We start from the raw sequence: 20,173 nt of genomic DNA, 5'->3' as shown, positions 1-20,173 counted from the left end.
AAATGAAGGTAGCACTTCAATTTCATCAAGAGGTACATAAAACCCAGTTTCCCAAGACCATCTGAGTTGGAATTTAATGTTATTAAAACAATAGTAGTAACCCAGCTAAAGGCAGAGTGAGTATTGAACGTTACCTCCAATTGACGTAGTAAGATGGTTGAGATAAACCACAACAGTAAATTTGAATCTCAATACAACAATAACAACATACTCGGTGTAGTCTGGTTTGGGAATGATAGGGTGTACGCATATCATATCGCTACTTCATAGGTAGAGATTATTTTCGATAAATCCTCGAATCAAGAAAAAAATAGAAAAGGAAGTATATTAGTTTTAGCATTTTAATATCAATATTGAGTGATATTAATTTGCATAAGTGGCATTTGTTATAATTCTCTCTTTAATGCAAAAAAATGACTTTCATTATCATCTTTAGTTAGTGTAGGATTATTCATTCCATTATGTATTTTTAACATAATTATCACTAAATAATAATGATGACATTCCATTATTTTTTTCATCTTTGAATGATTGTCTCTCCTATAAATAAAGAAATCTTCTTTGTTTTGAAAAGAAAAGAGAAGATTAAGTGCATTAAGTTTGTTAAAAGAAAAAAAAGGAGAGTTCTTATAAGTTGAAGGGAGGTGTTCTTATTTGTGGAGCTTTAAACTCAACTCTTGTCCAGAGTTTATTGAGTTACATTTTGTGATAAGGTTGTTGTATCCTGGAGGAGACAAGTCAAAACGATTACTGCTGAATCGGTGAAAAAATTTACTGCAGTGCGCTTGAATCTCCTTAAAGAAAGCGAGATATTCGCGCCTCAGCCAAAAAATGAATTTATTTTTTTTATTTATAATTTTTTATTTGTAATTTGTAATGTTATAATATGAACAACAAAGTACAAGAAACTGTAAAATAATACGAGTGTAAGAGGTGGGAAAAAAATTTATTGGCCGTTGGAGGCACGGTGGAACCAAAGGAAGGAAATCTGACCCGAACTCGTAAAGGTACAGTGAAATAGCCGACATTGTGTTCCCAAATCCCATAGGGATGCCTTGTCCAGATTAAGCAACCTTCCTTTTCTCGCGCCCACTTTACCACTTTTCTAATCTAAACACACAAAACCACAACACACGTAACTACAAATTTTAACAATCATCCCTTGGATTCCAGTTTACTATGCCTCAAAGTGTTAAATACATACCCCCACGTTCACTCCTCTTTCTCCAAGATTTTAAAACTACTGCTTATTTCCATGCAAATCCCCCTGTTTTCAATGTGACCATGTTCATTGTTTACCTCCCCCTCCCCCCACCCACCCACCACCCTCCTCTTTTATGGTTTTTCTTGGTATAAATACTTTGTTTCCTTTCAACATATTTTTTCATCAGGGTCCAGCTCCAATTGAGCTTTTTTCCCCTTTTTACTCTTCTCTCAATCTTTTTTCATTCTTCTCCACCACCAAAACCAAAGTTATCATCTTTACTATTAGTAATTATGGCTGATCAACAAGTAAAGCAAGTGTCATCATACAGGAAAGGATCATCAAAGAAGAAGAACAACATTTCAAGAAAGTGTGCTTCCTTGATTAAAGAACAACGAGCCCGGATTTACATTCTCCGTCGATGTGCCACTATGCTTCTCTGTTGGTATATTCAAGGGGATGAATAAGTTCATCGATTTTCAATTCCAAAAGCAATTCCATAACTACTACTACTACTACTACTTCAATTAAACGTATAACAAAAATAACCATACTCTACATCGGCTACCTTATTTCTACTTGTATCCATATGTGCTTTCCCCTTTTTGGCTCCATCCATCATTTTCACGTGCTTGACCATGAAAAAGAATCTGGAGGTTGAATATATAATTAAGTAAATAAAAGTGTACATTCTCGATGGCTAAGTACTAAGGCACCTGGTCTTATTGGTCCTGTTCGTCTTCCATAGTTTCTTAGAGGTCTGCCTAGTTACTCTGTCTTTGTGATCATGTACCACTTTACATTTTTTACCCAATGGGTGCAATACTCTATTGGGTTTTTTGGTACATGAACAAATTACAGGGGAGACTTGTTGATGGACACTTTGAAACAGAGGTTTTTGGACAAACAGGGTAAAAAAAATGGATGGGGAAGCTGACAGAGGGCATTTCCAAGCATATGGTGGACACAAAGTATAAACTGGTGGCACTGAATAACAAGAAGTTGTTCTATATAATCTGAAAGGCTGTTTTTCATGTTTTACTATGTAACAAGTGTATATGTAATTGTAATGCAATCCACTATGTTTTTACCTTACTTTCCTAGTAGGTCTGGAGCAAATATGGAAGCTCAATAAAGATCGACGTAACTAAGTGACAATCAAATAGTAATTCAATGAGTGTAATACATCCATGGTGATGTGCTAGCACCGTTACTACTAGTATGATTGTATAAATAAGGAGGGTTGCCTTAATGGAATAAAAGGAGGGATTTCATGTTTAGTGACAAATTTTTTCGTTTTTTCGTTTTTTGGGGGTCAATTTTCCTTAAGAAGTTTGTTATAGGGACTTACTTTGGCATGCGCGGGGAGTTTGTCCTAAGGAAATGAGATATCGTTGGATTGGGAAACCAGGTTGGTCATCAAGATGGAGCCATTGCTGCTTCTGTCTTATTGACAGTTGACCTGGTTCAAAAATATTTATTCGACGAATTCCCCTATATATGTTGGTTCAATGTGAGAAGATATTTTCATGGACAATCAGGAAATATGCCTTTAAAACACTAGTTTACAGTTCTAGCTCTAACCGAGAGCAGGATTCTTGGCATCTTAGAGCAGAATGGATTCCCTTTCTTTCAGGGGATTCATCTTAGTTGAGCCCGGTGCCCTTTAATTTTAGGGATAATTTCAAACACCTCCCCTCAGGAACTGAATTAGGAAAAATGATAGAAGATCTCCACTTGCTGATCTGGATGAGATCCTGCCTCAAATATACTATTTTGAGTCGGGATGATAAATACCCCCTTTTTTTTTTTTTTTTTGAGGAACTAAGCAACAAAATGGGGCCATGATAACTACATTTTAGTCTGATACCAAGACCGTTTCCATCATTATCATAACCAAACTTGAAGCTGTAAATTTCAGGAGCTGGCCAGGCAAAACCAGCATTATATTTTTAGGTAAATTGGCTTAAAGTAAAGATTTTTTTAACAGCTAATATAGTTCGCATATGAATCTCACCGTTCATTTCACTCTATTTGAACCCGTTGCCAATATTCAAAAAGATTTGGAGTGTAGAGAGATTTTTACTTGCACAGATACTTGTAGGAATATTTGATATTATGTGTAACTGGATCTTGCAACATTCATAGGCTGTTTACTAGCTGATCTGTTTGTTCTTTTAGGTTCTCATCTGAAAGTCAACTTGGAGAATTTAAAAACAAATTTGAACTACTATTTACCAGATGGACTGTTCCTCACTGTATTATCACTTGAACATGTAAAAGGAATCTTCACTTTCTCAATTCTCCCACTTCCAATTAACAAAAAACACCCGATATATGCCAATGCCATTTGTCACATACCTTGCACATAAATAATAATAATAATCCGGGATAGTTCTATGGTGCCAAAATAAAGCTTTTATTCCCTTACCCTTGAGTACTTAGTGCGCTACAAAACATACAATGATGTTTAAGCATTTTAATATCAATATTGAGTGATATTAATTTGCATAAGTGACATATGTTGCATAAAAATGTCTTTCATTATCATCTTTAGTTAGTGCAAGACTAAATCATTTCATTATGTATTTTTAATCTAATTATCACTAATAAGTGGTGCACTAAATCATTCTATTATGTATTTTTAACATAATTATCACTAATAAGTGGTACACTAAATCATAATGGTGCACTAAATGATGATAATGATGACATTCTATTATTTTTTCATCTTTGTGTGATTTTCTCTCCTATAAATAGAGAGGTATTCTTTGTTTTGAAATGTAAGATAAGAGAAAAAAAAAATTGAGAGAATTAAGTTTGTCTAAAAAGAGAGTTCTTATTAGTTGAAGGGAGGTGTTATTTGTGTGGAGCTTTAAACTCAACTCTTGTCCAGAGTTTGTTGAGTTACATTTTGTGATAAGGCTGTTGTATCATGGAGGGGATAAGTCAAGAGGACTACTGCTGGACCAGTGAAACGAATTACTGCAGTAAGCTTGAATCTCCTTAAAGAGAGCGAGATATCCGCGCCTCAGCCAAGAAATGAAGTTAATTTCTTCATTTTATTTTTCAATTGTAATTTGTAATCTTGTAATTTCACCAAGAAAAACTTAAGTTATCATATACAGTGTAATTTTTTCCGTCCATGTGACTCCATTTTGCATTTAAAAAGAAAGTTAAATTAAGAAAAAATTACTTGATTGAGTGCTTTTTAAAAATTAATTACTGATTTTAGCGATATTTTTTATTTATTACCATTTATAGCAATACATAGCAATATTATGATAAATCTACACTTATATTAAAAGTGAATTATGCATACAATATAAATGTATTATAAGTGTTTTAAAATATATATTATGTTTGTGTAGTAAGAAACTAACATAATGTATTATAAGTCTATTAAAATATGTGATAAATGTATTATCCATCTATAAAACTTGTATTATATATGTTTTATAAATAGTTCTCTGCAATATGTATTAAAACTGTATTATAAATGTATTATAAGTGTTCAATAAAATTATTTTTTTATTATTATAAATGATAAATATTTTCTTAATATTGTATATTTACGTAAGTTGCCTTAAATTATAGGCACTTATATATAGTTGGGTAGCGTAGAGACGGTGGATTTCATAAAGGAAATCGTTTACTCTCCAGTGGGCTCTAAAGTTACAATTCTTTGTCTTTCCTATCACCCCAAAAGTTTCAAAATTCCCCTACCAATGTAGAAAGAATCAATGCAAATTAGCAGTGGAATTAAAAGTATAATCCCCAACCTTTGGTCCTCTTATTAAATTTGTTATAAGCATATTCGACTTTTAACATCCAAGATTATTGGTCATCATAGCTTTTTGTCTCTATCTCTATCTGAAATTGATGGTAAAAGTTTATTTGTATATGATGTTTATGTTAAATCACATGAATTTTTATCCCTTAATTATAAAATCATTTCATCATGAAACCAAATAGGGCATTTTGCTCCCAGAAAAATGTGTTGGTAAATTGAAAAGCTTAAGCAAGTTGAATAACAACAACTTGATCTATAAACTGCATTAACAAAGCTACTTGTTTCCTCTTCTTTTTTTTTTCTTCTTAAAATCTTCAATTCAAACTCAATGTACTAATAAATAACCTTGAAGTATGCTTGCTTTCTTTCTTTTAACTTGGAAAATATTAGTATTATGGTGAAATTGGTTTCGAGTTTGGGGCTCATTCTGTTTGTGGAAATGCCCGAACCAATTATTCTGTAACTCGTCAGAGCCTTTTGTCCCTCTGCTGCAATGAAGGAGCTGATTGCAGAGCAATATGGTGAAATTAGAGCATAGCTGATAAATAAGTAAGGCAAATTTGTGCTAAAATGAATTCGGTATTCTTATTTTCAGCACTTTCCCATGTATGTGTATACATAAACATGTTTTCCTACAACTCTACAGCCAGAAACTGTGGAGCCCCAAAAAGAATATGCTATTTGGTACTTCTTTTCTTCTCATAGCTTTTTACTAGATTGAATGCTGGCTTTCCATGACTACTTTATCAGTGCACCAATAGGGAGTTTCCTTTTTTGTTTTGCATGATTGCATATGTGATGGGATTTTTTTGCAAGTATCTTCTGCATTGGAGTTACATTCTTACAGATTACTGCATTAATTAAGTTGATCAATGAGAACTTCCATGTCTTATTCCAATGACTAATGCTTGCCTAAGTTTGTGATCTTTAAGTTGCTAAATGTCTAACGTTACCTGTCATCCTGAAATGAAATGTTAGCCATGAGGCAAAATAGTAAATCTAATTTTAATTGAGGAAATCGTTCACTTTATACATTTATTCCTATATGTTAACTTCCTATGTGCAAAAACAAAAGTTCACCTATACAGACACTCACATCACATCTATATCAAATTTATGCATACCACCGACTTATTTAGGTGCTCTCCGGTTGGATACTACTCTGTTAAGCCACTCAACTACTTCTGCGATAGTTGGCCTTTTGAAAGGATTCTGGCTGACACACATGCAGGCAACATCAAGCACTTGAAGCATTTCTTCTTTGAAACCCTTGTCTCTCAGTATAGGGTCAAATATTTCTTCTTGTTTACCCTCATTTCTCATTTGGTGCACCCATACGACCAATTCCCTTGACATCTTTGGTTTGGTCATGTCCACAGGTCTTCTGCCAGCCAGGAGTTCTAACATCACAACTCCAAAACTATAAACATCTCCTCTCAAAGTGGCTATCCATGATTGACTGTACTCCGGTGGGATGTAGCCGAGGGTACCAACAAGTTCAGTGGTGACGTGAGTTTGGTAAGGAAGAATCAATCTGGACAATCCGAAATCTGCCACATGTGCTTTAAACTTTTCATCTAGGAGGATGTTACTGGACTTAATGTCACGGTGAACAATATGAGGTTCACATATCTGATGCATGTAAGCCAGCCCACAACTTGCCCCCTGTGCAATCTTCAGTCGAGTTGGCCAATCAAGTAGGGATGCTCCATCAGTCTTCTCGTGCAACCAGTAGTCCAGACTTCCATTCTGCATATACGAATAGAACAGCAACCTACAGCCATCATGCACACAGTAACCTTGAAGAGAGACCAAATTCTCATGTTGGGCAGTGGATAAAACTTCCACCTCTGCTTTAAATTCTCTTTCAATTAAACCCATATCTCCTGAAAGTTTCTTAACAGCCAGTGTAGTTCCATCTGGTAGAGTTGCTTTATAGACCAGACCAAAGCCTCCACAACCAACTATGTTTGCTTGGTTGAAGTTATTTGTGGCTCTCAATATGTCAAATATTGTGAGATCATTAATCTGATTCTTATTGGTTGGAAACATAACAAGCATGCTGTTATCCTTTCCAATCTCGGCAGACAGTGCAGAAGTGGAGTTGTAGGACACAATTTCCAAGTCATTTTTCTCGGCGTCACCTCTTGGAAGGATCCTCCTCTTGGAGAATATCCAGAATGCTAAGATGATGACTGTGAAGGCAATGCCGAAGGATATCCCTAGGATGAGTCCAATTAAGATTTTCCTTTTTGCAGTTTTTCTCACTGCAGAAGGTTGTGTAGTTCCGGATCGATCAGGGCAAGTGTGCTCCAGGATTTGACCACACAGTCCTGGATTACCTAAGAAACTAGTGATAGGAAATGTGTCAAACTGACCTCCCGTTGGAATAGGTCCCTCAAGATTGTTGTGAGCAACACTGAAAGAAGACAAAAAATGAAGACCCTTGAGTGAAGAAGGAATTTCACCTGAGAGGTTGTTCCCAGAGAGGTCTAGTTTCTCCAGGTTAGTGAGGTTGGATATTGTTTCTGGAATGTTTCCTGAAAAGTTGTTCTTGCTCAGATCAAGAAGATGAATATACTTCAGCTGGCCAATCTCAGTTGGAATATTTCCATCAAGGTTGTTGTTTCCGAGGTAAATAGCTGGTGGCAGGTTTGACAGTAGATTATATTGCTGATTTGAGGCATTGTTTGGCTGAACAAACACAGGCAATTCTAAAGCACTTCTGTCTACCAGATCAGCAGCCTCTTGTGATGCAAGTCTTCGCAGTTGAGTAAGTTCGACTGGGAAGCCTCCATATAGAAAATTCTGAGACAAATCCATGTAAAAAAGATTCTGTAAAGTCCCCAACCAACCTGGAATTTTGCCTGTGATCTGATTCATAGAAAGGTCTAGAACCTCTACCTTCCCGAGTTTAACCAGCCATGTGGGTATCTGTCCGGTGAAATTACAACCACCTAAACCCAGAATTTGGAGATCTTGAAAATCTTCAGACCCAATCAAGTTTTCATTATCAGGCAACGTTTCATTATAAAAGTTTTTGGTGAGGATTAGTGTGGTAAGATTCTTACAACCCTTAAGGACTTGTATTGCCCCTGCAAAATTGGTTAGGCTGTTATTGGAGACCGAGAGGAAGGACAGAGCTTGTAAAGACATTATGCCAGGCAAGATTTCTCCTGTCAGATAGTTAGTAGCCAGACGGATTGCAGTTAATGACCTGCATGAAAAAAGGCTTTGTGGAATGCTTCCAGTGAAGAAGTTATTCCCAAGGTCGATTATGCCAAGTCGACTGAGGTTGGAGAAATCAAGAGCTGAGAGTTCACCTTTCAAGAAATTGACCCTTAAATTGAGCACAGTGAGACGGGTGCAAGTCATCAGCGATGGCGGCACAGTTCCATTTAGATTGTTTATATGGAGGAGCAACTGCTCCAATCTGGAGAGCCTTCCGATAGCTTGAGGGATCAAACCTGTCAATTCATTGCCAAACAGTGCTAGGATTCTGAGGTTGACAAGTTTGACAATGCTTTCTGGGATGGGTCCAGAAAATTTATTGCCGGGTAAAGAGATTTCTTGCAGTGTTGACACACTATAAATATCATCAGGAATGGATCCCGAAAGATGGTTGAATCCTGCTCTCAAAGTAACCAAACTGGAGCAACTCCCAAACCCTTGGGGTATCTGGCCCCTGAAGTCATTGGAAGTGAAATCAACAACTCTGACCGCAACAGAGTAGCTGCAGATAAAGGAGGGTATTGGACCAGAGAAGCTATTGTTGCTGATATCGAAACTCTCTAAATTAATTGCTGGCTCGAGAAATGATGATTGGATTGTCCCATTGAAGTGGTTGCTAGAGAGATTAACTGTCTGGATGGGTGATGGCAATCTATCTGATAGCGGCAATCGTCCTGATAAACGGTTATAACTCAAGTCAATGATCTGCAAGCTACTAAATGACTGGAAAAATCCGTCTGGGAGGGGACCAAAAAATCGATTATTTGACAGGCTAAGTTGAGAGAGTTTGGTCAAATTTGCAATAGCATGGGTTATGTTTCCAAAAAGGCTTCTTGAGGGAAGCCAGAGACTGGTTACTCGGCCATTATCATCACAACCAATACCTTCCCACAAGGTGCAGCAATCAGCAGAAGAAGACCAATTCAAAGGAGAAGGTGAAGAGATACCAACAGAGAATGATAACAAAGATTCACGATCAAGCTGATTGCAAGAGGCATGACAGATGGTAGCAACAGAAGAAAGAAGTAGAACAACTATCACTATTATCGGATAGAAAGATTTATGGTGGGGTAAAGAAGACGACGAAGAAGAATGAAGGGAAGTTAGAAGCATGGCTGCTCGAAATTGATGATATGTCAGACCAGATTGGTGGCGGCTGTCTTTCTTATCCATGATCATTATTATTTTTGGACAACTAAAGATGAAGAAGAAAGACAGTTGAAGATGCCAAGATACTCCAATCAACCATGTGGGTATTTTTTGGCAATTCTTTGTCCTGTTGATCGTGCAGACTTTAGTCTAACCCCATGAAGAGAAGAGGAGAGAGAGAGTAGTTGATGTTGACAAGGTGCAATTTTTATGTTAGCAAAAAGGTGAGGTCTCAGTTCTTGAAATAAAGCGTTTACTTTTGGGACGGCTAGATAGATAGATGGCTGGTGGACTTTGTTTATTCTATGGATAATTGTATATATATTTGAAAGCGTGTAATATACGTGGGAAGGAGAGAGACTTTACCATACTATTCTCCTCACTTTGAAATACTCTTTCTCCCAATAGAATTTGTCTCTTTTTCTTTTTCTTTTTTTTCTTTCTAATTTTTATGGCCCACTTGCACTAAGTAACAGATTATTACACTCTTTTATATTATGGCTTATAGTGGTTCTCAAAAGTAGCTTTGCACCTATCAGCAATTATGGGTTTGTTGCTATCCTATGGGAGGTGGAAAATGTCTCAGATAATAAAGCCAGACCTTTAGAGATGGAAGAAGAGTCACATAGTCATGTCTATTTTTGTTTTGTTTTTTCACGTCTTTGGTGTTCCATTTTGGATTTTTTATATAACTGACTTCTCTCTGTGTACAGATGTACTATAGTCACATGTTATGTTCTTCAACTGTTGTCTCTGTGTATATATATATATATATATTACTTGGCATCGTGCTGATTTTAAAAGCAAATAGATCACTTGGTCCGTTGACCACGATCCACCAAATTATTTTATTTGTTTTACTTTAGTTTTGGTAAGAAAGAGGGTAAAAATATAGCCAACTAAACATAATTGTTTATAGTTAATAAGGATTGATTATCTGGTTGATATAGACACTTTCCAATGTCTGCTTATTGGAAATTGAAGGGAAGGCAGAGTCCTGAGTCCTGAACCCGCGGAGTTTGACAGCGTCTCAAGCCATCATGTAGAAAAATTCCTACAAAAAGGTGTACAGTAATTCTTTTCGGAACATACTATTCTTGGCCAATTGATGCTGCTAAGGGACCTCAACTGTTGTATCATATACTGATACAGAATCTTGAAAACCAAATCCAATTTATTTCAAGTGGGAGAGTCATTTTCACCCTTTGAGTAATCATAATCCATTACCGTGCACTGAAGTGCGTACTATTTTTGCGCATGATGTTGTGGGGAAAGGGGATCACAGATCACCAAATAATTGTTCAAAAGTCAATAATTGTAATCATAACAATAATCCCCTGTGATTTTGTCAAAGGGATTATTATGGCTTATGAGTATAGTGGGGGGAACACCATCAGATAGGAATCGCACACTAGGCAAACACTTTAGCAAACATTATACATCTCATACAGAACACCCAATAGATATAAGACACGGCCACGTATACTAACACGATAAATTTAAGTAATATACACCGACAATGTAATGAACCACCACCAAAGGGTGTGTCAGATGGTAAAACTTAGACCACATGAAACAAAAGTCTTTAAAAGTTGTGCTCCGAAGATAAATAGACTCTTTACAACACGAATTCAAATTATTCAGTCATCTATATCTCTCTCTATATATATATATATAATTGGTGTGTGGAGTATTGTCAGTCGCTCTCGCCAACCCCAGATAAAATATTACTTGGCCCAACCACCAAAGTTTACCAATTGGCAGAGACCTGAAGACAAAGGAAAGCCTAAAGAAGACACTCCCATTTTCAAACCAAATGTTCTTTACCAGATAGATGCAGATGCTAACAACTTATTCAAAATCCAGTCAAAGGTCAGACCAGCTTCCTTTTCCATCTAATTTTGATCTACCAGAAATGCTGAAAATTACTCTTATCCAATGAAAAGGCCCCCTGCATCTTATTAATATCCTGGACCACATTTTATCCATGCATTCAAATATTAATTGCAGAACAGATTTCTCTTCTTTTTACTTTTCTTTTCCTTTTCTATTATGTCAAATGGTTTGGGGGAGCATGTTGCATTCAATAGGTATGTAGGTATAGTACTACATCATTTTCACTCAACTCCAATAGATCACAAGACAAGTAATGAAGACCACAGATGACAAACATCCTCGTGTGCAACAGTGAAGTGAAAAATAGCTCCTTGCAACACATTGATATCATGCAGAGATATCTTGGATTTCTATGGATTTTTTTTTTTACAATTATTACATCTTGTAACACTATCATTTGGAACAACAATTTGAAGAAAGAAAGAAAAGAATAAATATATGAGCTTTATACCTTCACCCCTTCTATTTTTTTTTTCTCAAAGTGGAAGACTAAAACCAGCTTTCTTGCATTGCTGGGAATAATTGGAATTGTTTGTCTGCTAGAGAAAAATGATACAACATGGATAAACATTCAAGAAGTCAATACCGAACTACTTTGAACATATCATTGTAACAAGCAAGTCCCTTCATTCCTCCAACCCAATCATCATTTGGGTAGTGCAGCTGGCCAGACTCATTGATGTTACATTTCATTGCCAGGAGTCGAGGTGCTCATTTGGCCGAGGCATGGATAAAACCATGGCTTCTTAGTCTCCATCTACACCAAGTCCATTGCAACAAAGGTTAATTACCAATTTTTGTTATCATGGGATTTGGTTATATAATGACAGTGGTCAAGACAAGCAGGATCTTAACTCATCAAAGCCTCAACTCACCAATGTCAGAACAAGCATTTCATATTTGCAAGTCCCACTTAAAGCCTAATATGCAGCTAAAGGAAGAGGGCATGAGAAAAGGGAATCTAGCATTAAACAAAACTCATTTCAGGACTCACTAAGGGTGACCAAACAGTGATGATCTTTGTAACCCTTTTTTTCCTTTATAATTCATGAACACAATCTATGCTAATGTTTAGTTTGCACGAATTAGTACTTCTTCTGTCCAAGCAAAAGAAAAATTATCAGACTTAAATCTTGCAAATTTAAAACTAAATTCAAGAGAAAGTGAAAAAGACTCCTTATTAATCAAATGCTTAAGACTTGGTGGTAGAGTAGATAAAGCCAACAAGTTTTGCACAAATAAGGTTATGATAATGAAACAGCAAAGTGCTCAACTGCATATTAGAAAATTATAAAGGAAATGGATTTTAAAGGATGTTCAGGCTTCAAAGGGAACAAGGAAAAAAGAATTAAACTAGGGACCTACCTTTGGATGGATTAACGTGTACAAAGAAACTTGCAGCAACAATCAGATAGCATAGGATCAGCATCAACCCTTTAAAATAGTTTGATGTACCTTCCTACATTGTGTAAAACCAACATAATTAGCGACAAGACTACATTTGACGGCCCAGGAACCAAGTTAACAGGGAAAGATGAACAATTTTCTTTTCTCTGTCTCTTTTTTCTTTGGGGGTGGAGGGGTGAGGTGGGGGAGGGAGATGAAGTGAGGGATTTTAAGAAAGAACTAAGTAGAATGACGAACCTGCAGCATGAATGCCACGACTAGCACTGTGATGAAGAGTGTAGCAGTCTCGAATAATTGGAAATTCAAGTCCATGGGCTTTCCCATAAACCAACCAACGACAACACAAAACGGTATCTGCATTTGCAACAGCACAAGATAAGCTCTATTATCTATCTCAAATAAATATAACCTGACTGCCCCAAATTTAACAGTGACAAAGAAATACTATGTGGTCTCAGGAGAAGTATCAGGAAAATCCATATAAGGATCTATAAATATATTTTTTTAAAATTATCTCATAATTTAAAAGGCTATCTAGGATAGTTGGAATGCATTAACTGTCTTACCACAAACATTGATATCTGAGTAGAAGACCCAATTGCAACTCCAAGTGTGATGTCCTGCCAACAAGGATACATTAGTAACTGTGAGCAAAAGAGAAAGTAGATTTAGTTTCATAAGAACTCACAAGCTTATCTTTCATTGCAAACATGATTGCGCTGGCGTGTTCTGCCGCATTTCCTACGATAGGGAGCAAGATGACACTAATAAAGGAAATCGGCATGTTCAACGAATCAGATGCACCCTGAAAGGATATTAATGACATGGATAAATTACCATGAAGAATCAAAAATTATCACTAAAGGATTAAAAGCTAATATTGAGTCCTTTTGCATTATGCACGTAGCTTAATTTTATGAGGTGCTTATGGGAGACTGTAAATCAATTAAGCCAGAGTTAAATAAAGCTTCTCTCGTAACTATGACATTGCATTCAAAACTTTTCTGGCTCTATATCTTGACTAAATGCTGTTTTTATAATTCGGATCTCCAGGCTTCTTCTTCACCTGGTTTGAAGGGGACAAACCCGGTTCAATTTTTGTGCCTCTATCTTGTCATTCTTTACCTGGTGATACGTAGGGATACACCTGGTTAATTCTCTACTGATCTGCTGGTTATCTCATTTACTGCTCTGTCAATGGTTTAAATTGTTTACTACATTACAGTATTTTCTTATGTTCCAATAAATATTTTATTTTGTATCTTGTATCTTAGCAGGTTAGCATTTTTTAAAAATAAACCTGATGTTAAGCCCAGCTTGTGCGCACCTCAATTATCCCACCAAGTACATGCTGCCTCCCACCAACACAGGCACAGGCACCAGGCACCAAAGTAACTCTATCCACCAGAAAAAAAGTTTTGAAGCCACGCCCTTGGGTGCTTAATAGTTACTAATACTTGTTCAATATTTATGATACTGTATCCAACTATTGTCATGCTCCCTTGACTTTTTCATGCCTTGATGTCTTCATGTGCATGCTCAACATTACCCCCTTGTGGATCTGTGCTACATAGATTGATTTTCTGTCTAATTTTCTAAAGGCAAATTAATCATTTTTACAGACCCTTGGAACGAAGGACATACAATTCGAATCCCTAACTTCCATTCACAATTCCCATGTCTGATCAGTAGCCAACCTTTTTGTAGTGTGCGCTTTCCAGTGGAACCAAAAGGCATCATGAGGATTGGACAAGGAAAATGTAGGCAGTCAATTTCTGGAGGTCTACTGCACGAGGTTATTGATTATCATGAAAGTTTTTCTCTGATCACCTTAAAAGGATTTCATGATAAAGCATCTTAAGTTAAGTAGCAGGTAGATATAACTTTATAAAACTGGTACATATAAACGGCTTACCTTAAAAGAAAAAGTAAAGGAAAAAGAAAGGAAAAGGAGAAAGGCAAATAGATCACCTCGATGGCATGTACTAGATATCCAGACAGCACTGATATCCATATTGTCAAAACAGCAAGCCACCCAATAGCTTCCCACTGGGTTATCTCAGGCGCCTCTTCTTCTTCAGAATCTGCTGAATTATGTTCTTCATCCTGTTTACATATCAGAGAAACTATAAGATCTACCAAATCATTTGCAGCAACATAAAATAACAATCACATATTTTGGCATAAGTTCATCACGAGAACTATTTGAAATATGTGCACTCTTCAGACCTCATATTAGACATTTGACTACTCCAGCGAAAAACATAATGTAGTGAAATAGCAGCAGGGAACGTAAGGAAAATAAAACAGCTAAAATTAGACCATCTACCTCACTCACAGAGCTATACAGATTTGGTTGGCTCTTGAGCTGAAAAAATAGGTAGCTTGCATATGCTACAAGCATTATACAACTGCTAAATCTTGAGAGAGCCAACTGCGACTTGCCAAAATGCACTTCTGTGTGGGTGAAATGAAGTACAGCTGGAAATAACAACCCCATGACTGCCATCAACAATAATCCTGAGTTCACAATGGCAGTAGCCTGAAACATGTAAAACTCAATGACAGTTTGCACATTAAAGCAGAGAGGCACTTAATGGCTACAATATGATAAAAGATCACACTGAACCATTGATCTTAAATGTGAACTTTATTATTTTAACTTCCATTTTTATTTAATTCATCAATAAAAGGCCATTGACTTCATTACAGATTTATTCAAGGATATGAATACGTGACTCAGAAGAAAATGATCACCTTATTGAACACTTGAACTTTCTGGTGATGAATAATCCCACCACTGAAGAAGGCACAGCCAAGCACCAAGAGCATATTTGATAAAATGGAACCCAGTAAGGATTGTTTAACAACCCGCATCATTCCATTGTTCAATGCATATAGTGAGATTATCATTTCAGTTGCATTTCCAAATGTAGCATTCAGAAGGCCACCAACTACAAATCAGAAAAAAAAAAAGTGTGCTGATAAGAAAACGATAAATATGTTTGAGAGGGGGGGGGGGGGGCGGTCATGGGCTCCCACAGAGTAGACACAGCACACATGTAACTGACTCGTTTCAACAAATATACATGTACAATATCAAAACAACATGGTGCACTATTCCAGTAAAGGTCAATGAGACAAAGTTCAAGCACCGCAAAGCATAAAACCCATTTTAAACAAAGTCTATCTATCTAGATGGTGGAAATAACAGACAAAGTATTTGCCTACACTATTGAAAGTCTACTTTTTTACTCAATATCGGACTTGAAAGACCCTCATACATCTTCCATGCATAACTCTAACCAGAACAAATAATGACAAGGTTAATTTGTAAGAGCTAGAATTTTCATCCCAGAAAGAGAAGAAGAGGACTGAGTTCAACAAACTAGGCATCTAACACCGACATAGACAGACCCACAAAAAGAAAAAAGTACAAGATACCTCTTTTAGTAATAGATCCACGGCAGGTTATTAAAACTAGCATTTAAGTTAAACATAGCTGGTCAAAATTTAAGAACTACTCCCCTCGTCCCAATTTATGTGATGTAGTTTGACTGGGTATGGAATTTAAGAAATATGGGAAGACTTTGCAATGTTCCAAAACTACCCCTAAAAAGAGTGCACTTTCGTGAACTTTTTGTCAAATAAGTGGGACCCAACATGGATAAATGTTGATAATGTCATTAAATATTTTTGACAAATAAGGAAATGTGTCAATCTTTTTGGGATGGACTAAAATGGAAAGTGTGTCATATTAAATGGAACCGAGGGAGTATGATTTTTTCTATTGAATCCTTTGGCAGTACATTGAAGTCTGCTTGGCTTTAGGTTAGGCACCACGTACTTCTCTAAAATTTCATGATGCATTTCCCCTCTACTCCTCTCCCTGGACCAACACAACAGATATATCGGGGAAAGCATTTATATAGCATGTACTCTCTTATTGCTGAATAGTGGAATAAGATTCCCAGCTTTTAAGAACTGAGCAGCCGGCTAAAAAGTGTTCTAGAAACTGAAGCACTTTTCTAGTCAAGATGTCTTCAATTAATCCTCTCTTCTCCTTCACCTTAGCTTGTTGAACAGAATCACCAAGTGAAAGCATTAATCAGAACTTCCACTAAATGACACTGCAGTAAATTATCTCCACTTTAGATGTGTTATGTTCAACATATTACATACATCTAAATGCCTTTTGCAGTTCGGAGTTAAATGAAACTGCTGCTCACTCAGTGCCACTACTGAATCCACCTTAGACAGCATATTTTTGCCAATTATGGTGGTCTAGGACCAATATCCATTCAGTTGGGGAGGGGAGGAGGAGAGAACCCGGAAACATCTTCCCCCAACTTAACTCACAGAATCCATCTGAAATAAGATAAACATGTCATTCCCCTTTACATTCTTTCTGATCTTCAATACAGCATCCTGTCTTTCTTCGTTTTTTTCTTTTAATGAGAAAGTGAGTACGGCATTCATATGGTCCAAATGCCTTGTGAGCTGCCAAACTATTGATTTACGTAATTGGAAATAACCAATTAAATTACGACTAAACCTATGAATCAGTGACTGATTCAATTTGAGTACCTCGCAGCATAAATAAGCTTTCAAGAAGAAATCGAGGACTACCAATTGATTGACCCCAGTAGTAAATAATGATGGCTTGAGCCTTGATAGAACTACTTTAGGATTGAGATATAGTTGATTGATTGAGTAACTTTATCTGGTCGGGAAAAAAAATTATATGCGTAAGTGTGTAATTCCAATTGCAGGCAATCTTATTTTTATGATGTGTTTTACCTTTGCAGTTTTGCCATTGAGTTGAGAACAGGAGGTTAAAGTGTCCTAGCTTATTGCTTCTAGCTCAAGCGGTAGAATTTTCTCAAACAAAAACAATTGTGTTATCAAGTTGGAAACTGCATATCCCAATTTGACATAAACACTGATTATGGCAAGCATTTTGAGAAGCTTAACTTAATACCTGAACCTTTTTGAAATTGAAAGGGCATGCTTGAAACTAGTGTGTCTAAATAGAAGATAGAAATGGAGGAACAATTGAAACAATAAACAAAAAGGGAGTACCTGTTGGCCCGGTATAGAACGAGAGCTGCCTGTAACAAGAGGATTAAGAAGGTCAATAAGACCGCAAACAAGAATTGCAGCAGAAGTGAGCTAAACTAACTTGGAGAGAACAAGCTTACTCAGTCGCATAGCCCAAGCGCTCAGCTAAAGGTGTAATGCCCAGTAAACTGAAGAAAAAGACCCAAGTCTGAAACATCAAATTGTACACAAAACACAGGAGATAAGCACAATTGAAATGAAAAAAACTACACGGTCAATATTCAGCATCCTTGTAAGAAGTATCAAAAAGGTGCATATGGAAAGAGCTTAAAAACAATTATTACATGTTTTCCTGTAACATAGTGAAGCAATATGGCCAGGGGACCAAAAGGAAGCAACACATTGATCTTTGCTTTGAAAATAACAATGTATATACTCCTGAGAAGGCTGATCTGATACATCTTTCTTAAGACCCTAGAAGGGCGATAACTTCTCGGTGATGCAATATGAGGTGCCTCATAATGCAGACTGTCTATTTTGATAGTTGATTGAGATGAGCTAAAGGGAATCTCCTCGTCAAATTCAAGCTCTAACTTCTCCCCAGCAGATCCCATTTTCAGTTGAGCCTACAATCTCCTGAAACATGAAGAGTAAAAAAGGCTGAATAATTGACCAAACAAATGAAGGGTAACAAAACTTGGGCACATAGATAAATCCATATTAATTGAAGTTTGTGATTCTTTCTGTAATAGTACCTTAATGAATCAATGAAAGATGCTCAAAACACAAATATACTGGGTCAGTACACCAAAAGAGACCAGTTCAGCAACTATCAAAGCGGGTCAGCTGGGAAAAAGAAGATTAGTCAGAAGAGGAAAAAAGCAAAAAAATTAAGTTGATTCAGAGAGACCGACCAGATCAAGATTTGCCAGAGAAAAAACCAAGACAAAAGAATAGCATAAAGATTGAACATTTACCAGAGAAAAATCAATAAGTCGGCTAATGGAACTGATTTTGTACTTTAATTAAGCAAAATTAGCAAGTACTACCAGAATTAATTATGCCAAAAAATATAGTAATAGTAGTACATACAGTAACAAAAAGAAGTTAAAATATTTTGTATAAGTTAGAGGGGAAAGGGACTTTGAATTTAGGGTTGTTTAGCTTTATTGTTGCTCTGAAATGGGGTGTTGAAGAAGAGAGCCAGCAGTCGATGAAAATATGACATTATAGAAAGAATAAAAAAAGACGAAGGTTCCTAGAAGAAGCGCTTAATTAATTTTTTGAAATAAAAAATTCGAGGAATTAATTATGATTAGTAGTACTACTTTTTTCAAGTAATCAAATCAAGAATTGATTGAAAATTAGCTTGGAGATATCTGGGGAATTTTTTAACGTTACATGCCAAAGTGAACAGGTGTCCCACTGACTCAATTATTTTATTTTAAGTAAAACATGGCATGTTGTATTAGCCAACAACGACGGTGATAACATCTTTTCCCACAACTAGCCCTCATCTCTTTTCTGGATAATATAAAACTAAAATCTGTTTGGATACGTTGAGATGAATCTACAGAGATAAGATTAACAATAAAGAGATTCAAAACAAGGTGTTTATGAGTCCCGTGATAGATAAGATTTGAAAAAAAAGATTAAGATGATTCAGACATATGCTGAAAAAAAGCGTTGATGCTTTAGTCATGAGATGGATTGGATGTGGTATTAGGCTTATAATAAGGGAGATGTAGGTTAAAGAAGACTTAAGGGAGAGTTATTAGGCAAGATATGACACAACTTCAGCTTACCACAACATAATCCCTGATAGTAGGGTGTGGAGGTCGAGTATCAGAGTAAAGAGTTAGTAGTACGATGTGGAGGTTGAGTATCAAAGTAAAGGGTTAGTAATTTGTCAAATATATTTTTATCCCTACCATGAGTATTAGTATCTTTCTTACGTTTGCTTTTTCTTAGAACTCTAGTACTACCTAATTGATTTTTTCACCTTTTGATGTTATTATCTTGCTATTGTTACTATTTGCTATTAATGCTTTTTTTCATCTCTCTTTGAGCCAATGATTTATTGAAAGCAGGATAAACTTTGCATGCATTTTATCTTTTATATATTTCTATGAAATTATATTAGATGTGTTATTGTTGATTTTATCAAAATGGTGATTAAAAAACTATATGTTAAAATTTGCTCAGAGTTCTCTCTCTCTTTTTTCTTCTTCTCTTTTTATTAGGGAAGAGAGGGATACAGAAACCCACTTCAGCTTTACCATGTTCATATATCTCATTTCAAAATTAAAAAAGATGCTGGGACTTTCATTTAAAAATAAAAATAAATTGAATTAATTTAAAAGTTAAAAAGACTAGTGATAACTGAGCAGAATAAAGATGAATTGATGTCAATGCCAATAAATATATGTGCT

At 36.1% G+C, this 20,173-nt stretch overlaps 3 protein-coding genes across 3 annotated transcripts; 1 reads left to right on the top strand and 2 right to left on the bottom strand.

The window, feature by feature from the left end:
* Nucleotides 1-1,331: 1,331 nt before the first annotated feature.
* LOC129895783 (small polypeptide DEVIL 22-like) lies at nt 1,332-2,483 on the top strand. The gene has a single exon (XM_055971547.1). It carries the CDS (start codon nt 1,498-1,500, stop codon nt 1,669-1,671), a length of 174 nt encoding a protein of 57 aa, XP_055827522.1. The 5' UTR covers nt 1,332-1,497; the 3' UTR covers nt 1,672-2,483.
* A 3,495-nt stretch (nt 2,484-5,978) lies between these two features.
* LOC129895403 (tyrosine-sulfated glycopeptide receptor 1) lies at nt 5,979-10,049 on the bottom strand. The gene has a single exon (XM_055971117.1). It carries the CDS (start codon nt 9,405-9,407, stop codon nt 6,129-6,131), a length of 3,279 nt encoding a protein of 1,092 aa, XP_055827092.1. The 5' UTR covers nt 9,408-10,049; the 3' UTR covers nt 5,979-6,128.
* Nucleotides 10,050-11,570: 1,521 nt separating this feature from the next.
* On the bottom strand, nt 11,571-19,034 carry LOC129894239 (vacuolar cation/proton exchanger 3-like). Its single transcript, XM_055969828.1, has 13 exons — nt 18,719-19,034; nt 18,497-18,587; nt 18,086-18,377; nt 17,882-17,949; nt 17,763-17,791; nt 15,438-15,634; nt 15,010-15,222; nt 14,652-14,786; nt 13,369-13,485; nt 13,247-13,300; nt 12,918-13,034; nt 12,639-12,732; nt 11,571-12,030 (listed from the first exon to the last, which is right to left on the bottom strand). The coding sequence occupies exons 3-13, from the start codon at nt 18,353-18,355 to the stop codon at nt 12,020-12,022; spliced, it is 1,305 nt and encodes a 434-aa protein (XP_055825803.1). The 5' UTR covers nt 18,356-18,377; nt 18,497-18,587; nt 18,719-19,034; the 3' UTR covers nt 11,571-12,019.
* Nucleotides 19,035-20,173: the final 1,139 nt, after the last annotated feature.

Source organism: Solanum dulcamara, chromosome 7 (genome assembly GCF_947179165.1).
Source record: "Solanum dulcamara chromosome 7, daSolDulc1.2, whole genome shotgun sequence".
Lineage (NCBI taxonomy): Eukaryota > Viridiplantae > Streptophyta > Magnoliopsida > Solanales > Solanaceae > Solanum > Solanum dulcamara.
The sequence above is the reverse complement of the archived record's forward strand: the minus strand, read 5'-3'. Positions and strand labels throughout refer to the sequence as shown.